Raw genomic sequence first — 18551 nt, 5'->3', positions numbered from 1 at the left:
GAGACCCTGACAATCAATCAACTGGAAAAATTAAAATGGATTATGTATCAATTAAAATCCTCTGAAGAATTTCGTAAAAACTAAAAGATAAACTTCCTGTATATGAAATAACTATTGCATAGACCTGTGCAACATGTAAAACAACACTTCCAGGCCTAACATCAAAACTAAAGTTCAGCAGAGGGCCTTTGTGCCAGCACCAACCAGAAAGTGCCTGTCTTGGTGGCACATAGTAATCTGGCCACACCAGACTCAACTGACTCCAGTGGTCCATCATCCACATCGGCAATGACATTCATTTCTTGCACAGAGTTCACAGGAAATAAACATAAATTTTGCCTCTGCAAACATCCATTTAAAACACTGTGTTGAAAGATCTATATGCAAAGTTAAGTTTGGATATTAAACTCAAGTTCCACTGGAAAACCAATGACCTCCAGGCAGAGGATCTGCAGGGAGCTGCCTGGATTTGGGAGGCATTTGGAAGATATATGGATGTTAATATTCTTTATATGGTATGTGAGCCAAAAGTCAAAGAAAGTGCATATAAAACTCTATTACCTTGTAGATAGACAGATCTTGAAAACCATGTCTCATTTTTGGATAGTGGGCACTGCTGTTCAAGCCCCAATCTTCTCGGGGTTGACCTCAATATACAACTAGCTTGGAGAAAAAGACAGTTTACCCAACCAAAAAAAAAGTATTGTTTTCTGAAAGTCACCCTCTGCTATGTGTATTTATAGTCAGCTGGCTCATCAAGATGTAGAAATTTCTGGAATCAATTTTCCAGTGCTACACAAACCACCATCATCATTTCAGCAAACTCCCAAAGATAAAGAACAATTACAAAATATGGCTATTCTATGTTGGGGACTTTGGTTGGGAGGTTGCTTTGCTCTGAGACAGTCTCCATAAACAGCCCGGGTGGCAGAAATGTGAATGGTAGAAGGTGACCTCAAAGCTGGCAGGGGGTGGGGAGCGGGGAGCAGGGAGCAGAGTGGGGGGGGGGGAGGCACAGAGAGAGAGACAGAGGAAAAGAAAAGAGACAGACAGACAGACAGAGTGTGCACATAGAAAAGGTTAGGCAAGACACAGTCCCAAGAACACATAGCCTGTGACCTGATTCCTCCAAACAGGCTCTGCCTCCTACTTCTCACCACTACCAATGCCATCACCAAGGGATGAATCTTTGTGATAGATCAGAGCCCTCAGGACCCAGCTGTCCCTGGATCTGACCTCACTGACCCAGCCAGAGGTGCACTGCATTCTCTTCCTTCTCCCAGGAGTCTCTCAATCCAATCAAACTGACAATCAGGTATAACCACCAGGGGGCTGAAGACATGGGCACAGCAGTTAAGAGCGCTTGCAGAGGCCTCGAGTTCGGATCCCAGCATCCATGTCAGGCAGCTCACAACTGCCTGTAATTCCAGCTCCAGAAGATCTGATGTCCTCTTCTGGTCTCTGCAGCCAACCTGACATGTGGGCATCCCACACGCACACGCACAAATAAAAATATCTTTAAAAAGAAAGATAAAGGTGGTTGTGCACACCTTTAATCCCAGCACCCAGGAGGCAGAGGCAGGCAGATCTGAGTTTGAGGCCAGCCTGGGCTACAGAGCAAGTTCCAGGACAGCCAGGGATACACAGAGAAACCTTGTCTCAAAAAAAAAAAGAAAAGAAAAGAAAAGGAAAGAAAAGAAAAGAAAGATCACATTACATTTCTTTACTCGCTTCTTTACAGTTTTCTTTACTAGCCCCCAATTTCAATATTCAGCTTGTAACACTTTCCTAGTTAGAGATGAGGTCAACAATTAAATGTTCGTTTACATGCGAATTGTGGGCCATGTGCAAACACTGGTTTGTTTAAATAGTAGGCACAGGGTTGGAAAAATGCCTACAGTCTGTAAAATGCTTGTTGCCCAAGCACGAAGATCTGAGATTGATTCCCAGAACACACAAAAAAGCTGGGTATTGTGATATGTGCTTGTACCCTAGTGTTACAGAGACTCTGATTATTTAGGGTCTCGGGCCAGTGAGAGACTGTCTCAATATAACCTGGGGGACAACATCTGAGATTGACCTCTGACCTGCACGCATGTGCAAGCGCGCACACACGTATACCTGAGCACACATAAACACAAAATGTTAACTAGTTCAGAATGCCCCATTCATATGTGTCAAGGATCCCCTTCACAAGTGAGTAACATAACCCCAGGACACCGGGCCATCAAGCCACCCTGCTGTCTGGAGTTTTCCAAGCTAATGTTTGCTTTTGGGCTTGGGGGTTTTGTTTGTTCTTTGTTTTGAGGGGGACAGGGTCTCATTATGTATCCCTGGCTGGCCTTGAATTCACAGAGAGATAAATACCCAGGGTATAAAATTCAGTGACAAAGGACTTGCCTAGCATATATGTGGTCTCAGCTTCAATTCCCGGAACCACAGTGAAAAGGAAGAAAAGTACACACAAGGGCCAACTATTTCCATGAAGATATTAAAATTTTTTTAAAGATTCTTTCTAGTATGACTGTGTATGTGTATATGCATATGAATGCAGGTGCCCGTAGGAACCAGAAGAGGGCATCAGATCTCCGGGAACTAGAGTTATAGGTAGTTGTGAGATGCTGGGAACTGAACTCACATCTTCTGTAAGCAGTAGAGGCTTTTAATCACTGAGTCATCTCTAGAGCACTAAGACATTAATTTCAGATGTTCTGACTTCAAATTACTTATGAGTTGACACTAACACTCACTCATGAGCTCACAATGACACTCAGTTACTCATGAGCTCACACTGACACTCAGTTACTCATGAGCTCACACTGACACTCAGTTACTCATGAGCTCACACTGACACTCAGTTACTCATGAGCTCACACTGACACTCAGTTACTCATGAGCTCACACTGACACTCAGTTACTCATGAGCTCACACTGACACTCAGTTACTCATGAGCTCACACTGACACTCAGTTACTCATGAGCTCACACTGACAGTTACTCATGAGCTCACACTGACACTCAGTTACTCATGAGCTAACATACTTGATTCCAAAAATTTCAGGAAATCAGTTTTATACGTAAGATTATCTGCTGATATCCCAAGCAGACATGCTGCAAGCTGCTATCCAGAGCACTGCACGACAGACCTTGTGAAGATGTTCTTCCAAATGCCAAAGAGCCAACATACTGAAGGGAAACCTGGTAAGGAGCAATCGCATGGGTAATGCTCCTTGCTCCTCAAAAATCTGAAGATTTTCTGAGCCAGAAAGTAAGCAAGCAAGCTGGTAAGACTGTTCAATGGGGGAAATCTGACACAAATGCCACAGTGAACTCAACATGCTGAATGCAGCGGTGGGCTTCTATAATCCCAGCACTCACACAACATGAATCACCAAAAGCTTCGGGTGAGCTAGCCTGGACTACTCAATGGCACAAACAATAAGAAATCCTTCCTCAATGAAGCGAAGGGAGGGAACCGACTCCCAAATGCTGTCTTCATGCCATGGTGTGTGCGCATAGCCACTCATCACACTCCCCCCACCCACCCAATAATAAAAACTCATCTTAACCCTGACAGTGCGGGGCTGGAGAGGGCTCAGCAGTTACTTGCATAGCCTCCATAGGGGACGTTCACAACCGCCTGTTACCCGATGCCCTCTCTGGCCTCTCAAGAGACAGCTCCGTGGTTTGGGGCACTAGTTGCTCTTGTAGAGGCCCTGGCTTCAGTTCCTCTCACCCACGTGGCCAGGAGATCTAATGCCCTCTTCTGACCTCCTAGTTAGTGTACAAGGCGTGTACATAGTACATATGCAGGCAAAACACTCACATACATAAATCTTTAAAAAAAGACAAAGAAAAATTCAAAAGAAAAGTAAGCGTTGTAATCTTTCCATATTTTAAAGAGAAATGAAGTAAACACGGCTCTGTTCATTTCCCTTATTCACTTATTTTTAGGATGTCGTCACAAGTCTTACCTTTGCGGCTAAGGCTTTCAAACTGTCTAGGAACCGCTGCCAGAAATCTTTGAAGAGTGGGCGGTCAATCTTCTTGAGGCTGTCTTTGGTGCTAGCATCCACGCTCACGTACAGCTGAGTAACTGGCGTGAGGTTCCTTGGTAATGCGACAGGAAACAAAAGAGAAAATAATGGCTACAACAAGAACGTCACAATGTAAAATCTATAGTCTGTAAGAGACAACTCGAGATTGCACTGCTCTAGAAGTGTCCACTTGGCCCACATGTCCAGAGCAACGATTTTGTTTTCTTTTTGGCAGAGCTGGGAATGGAAGCCAAGGCCCTGTGCAGATAGGCAAGAACTCTACCACTGAACTACAGCCCAGTCCACAGTGATTTTATAACATGACACAACGGGAAGTCTCTGATTATTTTTTAAATATCTAGACATGGAGCCTAATAAAATGAAAACACTAATTATTTGAAACTGGTCCATCTTTGAACACTAGGTTTTAATGGAAAATAGATGAAATAAAGCCTAGCTTGCTTGAGACCTGCAGCCATGGCGTAACATAGGTAGACAGGCCTTCCTCATGAGCTCTGCCACACACTCATGCAGGTGGAAACTCGTGACTGTGCAGTGTCTGGATCAACAGGCCACTGCATCCTCAGGTCACTGGAGGAATCTCCAAAGGGCAGGAAAAGGCACCCAGCCCACATACCTTACGTGACGAGCACAGAGCCACACCCAGATTGAGACTCCAGACAGCTCACCTGATTTCCTCGGGGAACTGCGCGTTGGTAACAAGGAAGCTGGAGATGCCACGCTGGTGGAGCAGCTTCAGAAGCCGGTTGATCTCTGGGTACATTATGGGCTCTCCCACGAGCGACAGTGCACAGTGCTTGACCTCCAGCCCCTCTTCGAATCGCTCTGCCTTGAGCCCTGGCACGCCTGAGCGCAGAGCAGAGAACAAAGTCAGAGCAGGGACAGACGCGGAGAGCGCCACTTCCGGTCCACCAATGACACCTTGACCTGAGAGGGGAAATCCCCCTCTGTTTGTCAGAACAGGAGCTCACTCTGTAGCCCAGGCTGGCCTGGACTCTCAGTAACACTCCTGTCTCAGCCTCCCCAGAGCCGAGATTACAGGAGTGAGCCACCACACCTACTTTAAAACTCTATTCTCACCAGGCGGTGGTGGTGCACGCCACAGAGTGAGTTCCACGACAGCCTGGGCTACACAGAGAAACCCTGGCTCCAAATAACAACAACAAAAAGCCCTTAATTCTCTTCTTCTTTAAAAAAATTATATATTTCATTTCCTGTGTCTGGGTATTTTGCTTGCATGTACCACATTGGTGCAGTGCCCAGGGAAACCTGGAGCTGAAGCTAAAGGATGGTGAGCTGTCATGTGGATGCTGCAAACTGATCCCAGGTCCTCTGCAAGAGCACCAAGTGAGCCATCTCTTCAGCTCTGAAACTTAATTTTCTTAAAATATGATCGTGGGCCGGGCAGTGGTGGCGCACGCCTTTAATCCCAGCACTTGGGAGGCAGAGCCAGGCGGATCTCTGTGAGTTCGAGGCCAGCCTGGTCTACAGAGTGAGCTCCAGGACAGGCACCAAAACTACACAGAGAAACCCTGTCTCGAGAAAAAAAAAAAAAAACAACCCACGATTGTGGGGGCTGGAGAGACAGCATAGTGGGCAAAGCTCTTGCTTCAGAGCCGTTAAGGATCTGGGTTTGGATCTCAGCACCCGGGTAGGAAGCTGGGCATGGTCACATAAAACTCTAGAACCCTAAGCACTAAAGGGAGAGGCACAGGAGCACTGCTGGAGATGGCTGTCTGCCAGCCTAGCTCCATGTTCAGAGAGAGAGCCTGTCTCAGAGGAATAAGGGCACCAGCCTCCTGCTCTGCCCTTCTCACACCCACCTGCAACACACAGACTGTGAAAAGGACCCACCCCAAAGAATTTTTGTTAGGAGTAAATTCAAAAAAATATAAAGATTTCCAGGACACTCGGGAGGCAGTGGCGGGTAGATCTCTATGAGTTCAAAGCCAGCCTGGTCTACATAGTAAGACCCAGTCTCAAAAGACTATCTTCCCATGAGATCCACTCACTAGGAACTAGTTATTATAACACCTTGACTCTAGGTTACTGAAGATCACATTAATCATGATTAGTTGGGGAGACGGCTCAGTCAATAAAATGTTTGCTAAGCAAGCATGAAGACTGGATTTCGATCCTCAGAACCCTGTAAAGACAACAGCCTGAGACCAAAAAATGAAAAAGAAAAAAGAAAAGAAGGCTGGTGTACACTTTTAATCCCAGCTCTCAGGAGGCAGAGGCAGATGTGAGTTCAAGGTCAGCCTGATCAACATAGTACATCCAAGGACAGCCAGGGATACACAGTGAAACCCTGTCTCAAAACAGAACAGAAACAGGGCGCTACCTCCTCAGGTAGCTCTGGGGACACAGACACAGGAGGGTGCCCAAGGCTCAGTGCCAGCCAGTCTCGCCTACTTGGTAAGTTTCAGGCCCCTGAGAGACCCTGTCTCAAGACGAACAAACAAACAAAAAACAGGATGGGCAGAATCCAAGCAAAGACAATGAGGCTGTTTGCTTGTAAGCTCAAGCACTTGCATGCATGCACATCCAAGCTCACAACACACGCACGCACGCACGCACACACGCACGCACGCACGCACGCACACGCGCGCGCACACACACACACACATTATCAGTGAGTAATAAATACCACTATCACTCCAACCATAACAGAGAACAGAAAATGTACTTGGAAATATGAACATGAAAGTAAGTGCCCCCATGGCCCCTCCCTGCCCAAGATCCAACCACCACAGCGCAGGTCAAAAATCTAAAACCGACAGATGACATCTTTGTGTGCCTGACACTCTGCATGAGTATTTCCTGTCAGAATTTCTGGGTGAGGTTTTTTTTTTTTCCTTGTGTTATTGAAATCTAAGATTTAACTCATAAATCCAAGTTTTAAATAAAACTTGATCCTTAAACTCAGTCTGTGTTGCCAAGACAACCTAGTACTGAGCCTAACAGTCCTGGTTAACTTTAAACTCCCCGTGAACAGCAGAAGGGAAGGGTGTGGGTCTACCCTGAACTGCAAATCAGCCTCCAACTCGGAATGGAGGACAATGAAGTGCTGGCTAGACCTTGAGGGGCTGGGCAGAGGCACTAGGCTAAAATTCTGACTCTATTAAGAGGCCAGTTTGGTGACCTTAGGCAGGGCTCCGGCCTTCTCTTCCCCTAATGGTTATCATGGTGAACGGAGAGGGAGAACATGAGCAAGAATTAAGTTAGGGGCTGGGGATGGGCTCAGCTGGCCAAGTGCTTGCCTATCAGGAACTGGGGGTGCACACACCTGTAACCCCAGCATTTGGGAGGAGGAGACCGAAGGACCACAAGTTCAAGGTTATCCTCAGCTACATGATGAGTGGGAGGCCAGCCTGGGAGACTTTTGAGGCCGGGCAGTGGTGGCACACGCCCTTAATCCACCTCTCAGGGAGAGGCAGGTGGATGTCTTGTGAGGCCAGCCTGGTCTACAAAACAAGTTCCAGGATAGCCACAGTGGGTACACAGAAAAACCCTGTCTTGAGAAACGAGAGAGAGAGAGAGAGAGAGAGAGAGGGAGGGAGGGAGAGAGAGAGAGAGAGAGAGAGAGAGAGAGAGAGAGAGAGAGAGAGAAAGAGAGAGAGACTGACTTTGAGGCAACACACACACAAACAAATAAATAAATATAAATAAATAAATAAGCAAAAATGAAGGCTTGCTGGTGACATGGAGCAAGATGGAGACAGCTGAGGGACCAGGAATGTGGCTGGCGTGAAGTGAGCTCCAGCTGAGTCTATGCGGAAGGCGTCACCAGCAGGGGTTTCTGCTGACTGGACATGTGCATGGGAGAATGAGGTGTCCCAAGGAACAGTTTAGACTGTGTGGGCTGAGTGACAGAACTCTGACCAACAGGAACAAAGCAAGCAATCAAACCACCAGGATGACCAGAAAACCCTGAGCAACACGGAGAGGGAAAGAAAGTACATCAAGTGTTCAAAGACATGAAGCTGAACCATCTGTCAGACAGCTGAGTGTATACTCAGTGTGCAAATGTGGATTCTAGAAGAGAGGACAGCTTCCGGAAATGGCATGCATACACACGCATACACACACACACACACACACACACACACACACACACACACACACACGGAACATGGAGAAATATACACAAGCACAAGGCAAGCATACACACAACACAAATGCACAAACACACACACACATATACACATATAATCCAATTTACAAAATCTTAACCCTTTTGAGTTTTCCCCATTGTGTTGTTGCTAAGCAACTTCTGCACCGTTTCCCTCCTCCTGGGCAGCTTCCTCACCCTGAATCATTACAAGACCAGTCACCAGGTGAACTAAGGAGCAAACTGGAACAGGGCTTCAGGATTTAGCCTAACACCGGAACAGTCAACCACATGAACACAAGCATGACACAGCGATACACTGCTCCAAACACAACACCCTTATTTCTTTTTTGCTGCTTGGGACGGGGTCTCACTGTGAGATCCAAGCTGGCTTCAAACTGTGTAGCCCAGGATGTCCTGGAACCTTCTATCCTCCTGCCTCAGCCTCCTGAGTACCAGGACTGTAGGTGAGCCTCGCCATGCCTTCCTCAAGTATCTCCATATCTGAAGTCAGGGCTAATCAGAAACGAAACATTCTCTTCTTTATGCTCATGACGATACAGGTCCTGGCTAGACATCTTGCTGAGACTAACAGCCATATTTGATGGAAACCTCACAATGTCAGGTGTGTGTATGTTTACACTGATGCACGTGTATGCTCAGTGTGGAGACCAGAGGACAACATCCTCATTCTTCAGGCACCATCCATCTTGTTGAAACGAGGTCTCTCACAGCCTGTAGATCCCCAAAGATGCAAAGATGGTGGACAGGGAACCCCAGGGATCCATCTGCCTGTCTCTCCGGCACTGGGATTACATGCACACACCACCATGCCCAGATTCCTTTTGTGGGTTGTGGGGATTGAACTCAGGGCCTCATGCTTGCACAACAAGCATTGAATGATCTCCTCGGCTCTACAATGCCAGGTTTTTGTTTTTGTTTTGTTACCCACCCCCCTACACACACCCCTTTCAAAAGTCAGTTTCAGGAAATGGGCTGGAGAGATGGCTCAGAGGTTAAGAGCACTGGCTGCTCCTGCAGCCAACCCGGATTTGGTCTGAGCACCCACACGGCAGCTTGAAACCCTCTTCGACTCCGGTTCTGAGTGATCAGACGCTGTTTTCTGGCCTTAGTGGTCACCAGGCATGCACGTGGTACACAGACATACAAGCAAGCAAAACACTCGTCCACATAAAGGGAAGAAAAGGAAAGCAAGCCGCACATGCTCTCTCCAGCTCCACGCCACGTTCCGATCGGTCTTCAGCAAGCCTTTTGTGTGTCTGTTCTAAGGACACACAGGAACGCTAGAAACCAATGTCCATTTCCTATGTGTTGTGGCGACCTAGGGCATTCTTAGTGCAGTCGCCACTTGGTGCCCCCGGGCTCATTCTCTGGGACTGGCGCGGTGTCAGGGTGGTGTTAGGCAGGGGACAGGGTAGCATGGGAGAAGACGCTGAATTGCACTGCAGTTCTGACCCACTTTTGATCAATGTGCGGTTAATTGTGCTTGTGTGTAAAGATGGTAACAAAGGGCGTGAGAAGAAAGCTGTCTTGATGGCTGGGTGAAGGAACTGAAGAGACAATGATTGTCTACCCAACTGAGAGCACGGAGCATTGGGGGTGGGGAATCAGAGACTATCTTCAAAACTGGCTCTAGGCTGGCCAGAGTGCTAATGTTAGAAAACCAGAGACAATGGACAACAAGACCCATGATCCATCCTGTCCTCCAAAGCAAAATCATGAGAGCAGTGGGCCAGCCCCACTGGAAAGAGTGGGTGACTTCCTGGCAGGAAAGGACCTCAAGCCAGGATAAAGGACATTCTTTCTGTTGTTGTTAGGGATGTCTTTATTGGTCTGCTGGTTTTTGTTTTTGAGTCAGGGCGACATGTAGCCCAGGCTGGCCTTGAACTTGATATATAGCCAAGGATGACTCTGAACTCCTGATCCTCCTGCCTCCACTTCCCAAGTGCTGGGATTACAAGTGTGCACCACCACACTTGGCTTTTGTGGTCTAGGGCTGGAGCCCAGGGCTTCATGCACACGCCAGGCAAGCCCTCTCCTGCCCGAGTCACACCCTCAGGCTGACAGGCACTGATCTAAGAGTGCAGCTGGGAAGACAGGCTGGGGTGGAGGTGCCCAGGACAGCTGCTAAGAGGAAAAGGGGGGGCTTCAAGAATGGAGATGCATGCGGGTGGGGGTGGGGTGGGGAGTGGGGGGGTGAAGAAGAGGATGAGAAAGAGGACAAATGAAGAAGAAAAACTTTCTAAGCATTTCTGGTTACAACATACAAATGCCATATTAATCTGCATACGCCTAAATGACGCTAATATGCTCCTTCTCTTTGCTTCTCTGTCTCTGGCCCCTCCCGCCCACCTCTTTTTTCCAGTTGTATGAGGCAAGTCTCAAACTCATGATCTTTCTGCCTCAACCTCCTGCTGGGAAATGGCAGCACAGACACATGCCCAGCCAATAAATCTATGCTGTCTCCCAATCGACTTCTCCTATCGTTGACCTTAGGAAAGTGCATCTCCTGCTCTAACGAGGCAGTGAAAAACACACATTTCTTTCTGGTGTGGTGTCTGAAGCCATGGCTGTTGTGGGGCAGGGAGAGAAGCAGTGATGCCCAAGAGGCCTGGGCAATGACTCTGTGCCACAGGACACACGCTTCTTCCAGGCCAGTCTCCAGGGACCATTCAGACCCAGGGAGGCCAGAGCAGACCCCCCTTCTTCAGGCTCAAAAGGAGACCTAGAGTTTCATCTTTAGAATTTAAGAGCAAGCTGTGAACCTGGGTATGGCAGTACACATCTGGAATCCAACATTTGGTGGGAAGTGGAGGCAGGAGGATGGAGTTCAATGGCAACCTGGCCTTATCAAACAAGTAACTAAAGCAGGCTGGTGCAGACTTTAGTCTCAACACTCAGAAGGCAGAGCCAGGCAGATTTGTGAGTTCGAGGCCAGTCTGATCTACACAGTGAGTTCTAGCCAGCCAGAGCTGCAGGATAAGACCCTGTCTCACAACGACAACTAGGGATAGGAAGATGGCTCAGCAGGTAACAAGCCTGGCAACCTGCAGTTAACCCCCCTGACCCATGCAAAGGTAGAACAGCCTCCAAGAAGCTGGTTTCCACGTGTATGCCATGGCGCGACCCGTGCGTGCACGCGCACACATACACACAGACATTCACATAGACACATACAGACACACAAACACAAACAAAATGTTTTTTAATTAATTGCAGGGCTGGAGAGATGGCTCAGCAGTTAGAAGCGCTTATTGCTCTTACAGAATCTGGGTTTGGTTCCCAGTACCCTAACTGCAGCTAACAAGAATGTGCAATTCCAATTCCAGATTGTCTGACACCCTCTTCTGGCCTCTGCACGTATTGCACGCATATGGTGAACAGACATACATGCAGGTAAAAACACCCATACACATAAAACAAAAATAAGTCATTTTTTAAAATTCATTGAATAAAAGAGTCACCTGAGAAAACACAAAAGACAAACAAATCCCCTGATTTTCAGAAAAACAATGACATGGGCTTATAAAGATTTGTGTTCTGTTTTGTTTGAAACAGGATCTTACTACATAGCCCTGGCTGGCCTGAAACTCACTTCGTAGACCAGGTTAGCCTTGAACTCACAGAGTTCTGCCTGCCTCTGCCTCCCAAATGCTGGGATTAAAGGCATGTGCCACACACCCAGCCTATAAAGATATTCATATAACAAAAGAGCTTTTATTGTTTTTTTTTTATTGTTTTACTACATATGAAAAGATACAAAGGCTTTAATGCTGGAGCAATCAAGACCACACAGACTGACAGCTGTCATTCACTGTTCTGTACAGCTCAGAGGACGATCTATGCTAATGGCTGCCCTTTCAGTTTTAGATGAGTTTGTTAGTTAGATAGGAGGCCATTAGAAAAGGATGCACAGCAAGATGTGGATGAAGGGATGGGGGCTCACGGTATCCAGTAGAAACGGAGTACGGAAGTCAAAGCAGTTGCCTGGATTCCAGATTGAACGCTTTCTCCATGGCTGAGAGTCTAGCTTCCTTCTCTCTCCCACTGGGCATTTTTATGTCATGGGGTTAGCACTAGTGACCTCTGTTGGGAATGGGTCCCCTCCCAGCTGTTCTCAAGGACAGACACACTGTTTCACTCGTAGGCTGTTCTGCTGTTCCCTTCCCTCCCCATCACAGAACTGTGTGGGGAAGGGGCCTGCCCATGCACAGACAGGGACCCTGGAGGACACTTCAAGACAAACATGCTTGGGTCTGAAACATCGGGAGCTGGGGATCTGCAGCCAGCCCTGCTTCGAGAGTCCGCTTCTTAGTGAGCTCAAACAATACAACTTACCAATGTACACATTACAGTCACCATATAAAACCATCACGCTGCAGACCCCCCGTGTGTCTACAGCAGGCTCTCAATCCCGCACCCAAGCTCAACAGCATAAATTTCTAGAATCCTGTGAGAAGTACACACTTGTTAGCCATGGTGGCCCACACCTGTCATCCGAGCACTCAGGAGGCTGCAGCAGGAGGATCAGTTCAAGGCCAGCCCGCGCTACGCAGCAAGACCCTCACCCCAAAAACAGAAAAGAAAGGAAAAGAAAGCGGAACAAGAAAAGAAAGAATTGTACATTCCCAGGCTCCAGCTCTAGACTTCCTCTCTGGGAAGGAGCAGCAGTCGGTGTGTAAGCAGCCCCAGATGGTTCTGACTCACAGTGGAGTCTGGAGCCAGCGCTCTCCAGGGAAGCCAAACAGATTTAAGCATTCGGCAGAACTGAACTGGGAAGCTAGGAAATGAAGGGCACAATTTCTGCTGCATCACTGTGGGCTATGTGGAAGACATTTTATTAGGAGCACCCCACTTCTTAAGGGGAATTCACTCAGAAACCCTTTCCTAGCCAACTACACCTCACTGACCGTATCTTTTTTTTTTTAATGTAATTACTATTTTTTTCCCTCAGGCAAAGACTCACTAAGTAACGTGGCCTAGAACTCCCTATATAAACCAGCCTGGCCTTTAAATTCAGAGATCCATCTGCCTCTGCCTCCTGAGTGCTGGGATTAAAGGTGTGCGCTACCACACCCACCTTATTTTTATTTTCATTATGAGTATGGATGTGTGTCCGGGGGAGAAGAGGTATGTGCACGTGAGTGTAGTTACTGCCTAGAGGCCAGAAGAGGGCACCAGATGCCCAGAACTGGAGTGTAGGGAGAGTTAGTCTTAAGCCACCTGGAGTCTGGGGGTAGGAACAGAACTTCAGCAGCACACACTCTAAACCGCTGAGTCCATCTCTCTAGCCCCAGGACCAACCATACCTACGAATTCTCCACAGACTGAAGTATCAGGTCAGTTCACACAGCCACCTCGTGCTCACCAAGCAAAGCAATGGCTTTCAGGATGGTGGCAAGCTGTCTCCAAGAGAAACTTCCAGCACACCTCATAAGGGCTGAGCTGTGGCTGGAATTTCTTAATTCCTTTACCTAATAGAAATACAAAAGCTACAAGGGCCCAGATAGACAGACAGACAGACAGACAGACAGACAGACAGATCACTTCTTTCATGGTTTTGCTTCCACACAGAGAGATTTATAGTAGTGTAGGGACATGTATGTCCTTGTGCTCACATGTAAGCACTAGGGAACCAGGACTGTTAAACACACGGGGTTGTGTCTTCACAGGGAGAGATGTATTACCTGCTTTCCACCCAGCAGGCTGGGAACAGGTGAGGTTAACAACCTGGTGACTATTTGCGTTACCTTGTGGCCAGGCCCCAGCAGACCCCCACCCCACCCCCAGCCCCTGACACGAGCTTGTTTATCTTACGCCTGTTTCCTCAGTTACTCTCCGGAACCCATCGTTATGGAAGAGTCACCTGCACTTTGCTAAGAGTTTCCATACAGTCATGTCTTAAGCTCTGTTGTGCACATGGGACTGAGTCCATTATCACCAGGAAACGTCTTTCCAAACCGTGCTGTGCTTAAATACACCTAAAATAAACTACTCGGGGTCAGACTCTCAAAGTTTAAAACAGCTCTGGTTTCTGAGTGTTGAACCAAACTGCCTTATCTCACTGGCCCACTCTGCCGGCCTTGGTGTTTGCAGAGAGCCCCACACAGTACAGACAGAAATCCCACTGAAAGAAGAGAGGCCACTCTTCGTCACTGCGGCCCAGGCTGTGCTGACAGGTACTAGCATTCCTTTTCTGAGGTTTGTGGCTGGGTTGGTGGAATGTTTGCCCAGCATGTATGAGGCCCTGGCTTCCGTCCCCAGCACAGGATAAAACCAGATGTGGTGATATACACCTGTAATCCCAGCACCCTGGAGACAGAGGCAGGAGGATCAGAAGTCCAAGCTCATCCTCCACCACACAGCAAGTTCAAGGCCTGCCTGAGATGAATAAGACCCTGACTCATAAAAATAAACTGAAATAAACAAGCAAGCAGGCAAATACCTTTGAACTGTTTAATCATGTTCTGGTGGTTCTCAATGGCTTCCTTCAAGATCAGTTCTGGCTGGTCCATCTTCCACCGCCATTCAGTGCCCACAGGATTGGTGTGGTGCCTGTAAACACAATGCAGCGTGCTAAGGCCCCCTGTTGTGAGATCACATTGAGTCTGCTGTGACCAGCCCATCCAACACAAAGCCAGAATTGGTGTCCTGATAAAAGCTCCACTGTTCATGGATTCTCCCCGAGTCATGGCGGAGTCATGGCACACAGCAGAGATGAGGAGGAAGGCCACTCAGCATCTACTCGGCACTTGGCTCAGAGTCAACTTCAGGTATGGGTAGACCAAACACACTAACCAGACTCTGATTACTTATTTATAGGTATGTCTGTGGGTGTATGTGCACCTCTGTTGAAGTACCCAACGAGCCCAGAAGAGGACATCGGATCCCCTGGAGCGGGAGTTACAGGTGTTTGTGAACGGCCCGACATGGGTGCAGAAAACCAAACACTGGTCCTCTGAAAAAGGAATGAGTGCTTCCAATTGCTAAGTCACCTCCAGTTCCTCTTTCCTCTTCTAGTCATGCTAACTGAATACAGACACAAGGGTAAGGTGACCTGTGGCCAGCACATTCCCAGAGGGAACTGACCATTCCTAAACCACACGAGGAGAGCAGAAGCACTCAAGGTTTAGAAAGGACAACCTATACCAAGTACTCTTGAGTTTCTCGAGAAGAGTGGGTACGGCTTCTCTTTCTGTACTCCAGTCTCTGGTTTGAGACAGATTCCCATGTAGCCCAGGCTGGCCTCCAATTCCCTATGTACAGAGTGCCTTGAGCCTCTGCCCCTCCAGCCCCCATGTCCCCAGGGCTGGAATTATGGTGTGACCACCGTATGGGGTTTATGCACCGTTGGGAATGGCAGCCAGGGCTCCGTGCACGAGCAACACTCGCTCTACCAACTGAACCACACCCACAGCATTTCTTATTCTCTGGCAATTTCTTTTTTCTTCAGTGTTCTTTAGAATTTGCAAAACACGTGGGCCTCATTTCTTCCACTTCCAACTTTTGTTTTCTGTGTGTATCTGTGTGGTTACATAAATGTGCAGGTGACCCCGAAGGCCAGAAGAGGGCGTGAGACCTCCCTAGAGCTGGAGTTCCAGGCAACTGTGAACTGCCTGATGTGACAGTGGGGAGGAAAACTCAGTCCTCTCTAAGAGCAGCAAGTGCTCTTAACCACTGAGCCCTTCTCCAGGCTCCTACTTACAATTTTTAAATACTAATTCAGTTAACACACTCATGGACCATGTGGTTGATATGCTTCTTAAGAATTTAGGTGGGGAGGGGCAGGAGAAGGGGAAGGAGGAGTGGGAACAGGGGTTGGTATCTAAAGGAAATTTTAAAAAATTATAAAATAATAATAACAATAATAATTTACTGGAGACTGATCCACAGCAAAGCCCTAACGTTGAGTCCGACATGCCCAGGGCGGTGCCCAGCCTCCGGTCCCCACACTGCGCATCTCCACTCACCGCCAACAGAAGACACATTTATTTGCACACGCCAAGCTCGGGGTGGCTTCCATGCAGCGATGGCTCTCGATGCCGTAGAATGTGTGTTTGTAGCAACCTCCTCTCCCCCGCAGCATTGACTGTGACAAGCAGGAAACAGGTCATCATTTGAAGGAAGTAAGAGAAACTCAACAGCGAGGCACTGTTTGTTTGCATGCTTTAGTTTTCTTACTTATTATTACCGTGTGTGTGTGTGTGTGTGTGTGTGTGTGTGTGTGTGTGTGTGTGTGATGTATGAGTGCAGGCTCAGGCATGCCAAGGCATGCGAAGGTCCGAAGACAACTTCATGGAACTGATTCTTTCTTCTAACTTCATGTGGGTTCCAGAGACTGAACTCAGGTCGGAGCAAGACCTTTACCCTCTGGGCTGCCTCGTCAGCCCAAATACATCATTTTTAAGATGACACTGTAGGGTGAGATGGCTCAGTAGGTCAAAGCAGAACTACAGGACCTGAGTTTGTTCCCTGTGACCCACAGGGCAGGATGGGAACCAACACTTCCAAGTTGTCCTCTGACCTCCATGTGTGCTGTGGCATGCGCTCGCTCAAGCGTGCGCACGTGCACACACACACACACACACACACACACACACACACACACACACACACACACCAAGTGCAGTAAGTCTTGTTTGTGCTTTTCCCAGTGTGTCCCCACCGAAAGCGTACATGACCACGCTCCTTCAGTTCCTCTGTCTCGTTTTCATCCTGCTCCTCCAATGGCATACATGTTGACTGAGTATCTCATTAGTCCACAAATCTCCAAGGCTCCACTTCCCATTTTTGTTTGCCTCGTGTCTACTCTACTTTGATCTCTGTGGTCCAGACGGGGTAAATCCTATTGACTGGTCCTGAGTGCAAACTGTCCCATCGATCTGCTGAGGTCACAGTACACAACCTGCCACCCCCGCTTGACTGTGGAGCCCTCAGGAAGCTGTTTTATCTGTTACTCTGCTTCTCTGTTGTACTGGGCCTTCTCGGTTGGTTTTTTAGCCTTGCTCTTTGCTGGGCTATGTTACTCTTTCGTTTGTTTGAAGATCCCTGATAGCTGAGTGCTGTAGCTGTTTCAGCCCGTCCCATCCGTTGACTCAGCTGCTGTTGACAGCAGTGGTTTATCTTTTGTTATCTAAGTTATAACTTCCTCAGTCCTTGCTATGACAGGTGATTTTTCTGTATCGTCCTGGGCATTCAGTGAAGAGACGCTAGACCAGTGGTTCGCAACCAGTAGGTCTCGACCCCTGAGGGGGGAATCAAATGACCCTTTCACAGAGGTTGCCTAACAGATATCCTGCATATCAGCTATTTACATCACGATTCATTAACAGTAACAAAATTACAGTTATGAAGTAGCAACGAATATAATTCTATGGTTAGGGTCACCATGACATGAGGAACTGTATTAAAGGGTCACAGCATTAGGAAGGTTGAGAACCACTGTTCTAGACCCTTCCTCTTTCACTTTGGCAAGTAGTTACTTCACTGAGTCGAAAGACAGGTCCTGTGCTGTGCTTTCCCCGGGAACTCAACTTCCCTAGCCTTTACAGAGGACTTCATCTTGCATGACCCCTGCTAGCGCCTGCTGAACCCTGCTGGTCCCTGCTGGTCCCTGCTGGCCCCTGCTGGCCCCTGCTAGCCCCTGCTGGCCCCTGCTGGCCCTTGCTGGCTCCTGCTGGCCCTTGCTGGCTCCTGCTGGCTCCTGCTGGTCCCTGCTGCTGTTGAGGGGACAGGGTTTCCCCAGTTGGCTCACTGGAAGACAGGCGTTTCAGGCCAGCAGACTTCTCAGCCTGGGCTCTTCTGTGTCAAGGCTTCCTCTGGCCTGAACACTCTGCAGAGAGGAGACTCTCGGCCTCCCAAGGACAAAGGAGCTGCCCTGACTGGACACTACAGTGGCATCACTTTGCAAGCGTCAGGCCCGCAGGGAAGGATAGCACATCTCAGGCTAGGTACTTCGTGGGGGAATGGTCTCTTCTCACTGCCACTTGATCTACTGAAGTCTGCAGACGGCGTGGGAACTCAGGCCCAGCTAGAGGGAAGAGCACATGCCTTATCTGTTGTTAGTGGGAATCCCAGCGCCCTTTCTCAGGAGAACTGGGCCTGCCCAACTCAGCTGGAGCCACTCGCCTTCACGCCAGGAAAGAGTTGAGCCTAACGAGACCAACTGTGAAGCTAAGGCAGCTAGCGCTGGCCTCAGTCACCATCTCCTTTCAGGTGGAGGACATGAGACGTCCTGCTTCTGTGATGCCCCCCAGTTCTGGTGTCCCAACCCAGATGGCTGAGCTCCTCTTACCACCCCCTTCCCCGGAACACCTCAAAGCCATGCTTCTGTGGCTAGAGAGCCCCAAACTGCCCCA

The 18551-nt window shown here is 48.3% G+C and overlaps 1 protein-coding gene across 1 annotated transcript in view; it reads right to left on the bottom strand.

The window, feature by feature from the left end:
- LOC102906757 (S-adenosyl-L-methionine-dependent tRNA 4-demethylwyosine synthase TYW1) overlaps positions 1-18551 on the bottom strand; it is an 86815-nt gene that overhangs the window by 41687 nt on the left and 26577 nt on the right. Inside the window, exons 10-13 of the mRNA XM_006971343.4 lie at positions 16164-16282; positions 14639-14748; positions 4727-4904; positions 3975-4110 (exon numbers count right to left, since the gene is read on the bottom strand). Coding sequence (XP_006971405.2) covers positions 3975-4110; positions 4727-4904; positions 14639-14748; positions 16164-16282 — 543 coding nt within the window. The remainder of the gene's footprint in view (positions 1-3974; positions 4111-4726; positions 4905-14638; positions 14749-16163; positions 16283-18551) is intronic.

This window comes from Peromyscus maniculatus, chromosome 23 (genome assembly GCF_049852395.1).
Source record: "Peromyscus maniculatus bairdii isolate BWxNUB_F1_BW_parent chromosome 23, HU_Pman_BW_mat_3.1, whole genome shotgun sequence".
Lineage (NCBI taxonomy): Eukaryota > Metazoa > Chordata > Mammalia > Rodentia > Cricetidae > Peromyscus > Peromyscus maniculatus.
Note: the sequence above shows the minus strand (reverse complement) of the source record. Positions and strands in the feature narration are given on the sequence as shown.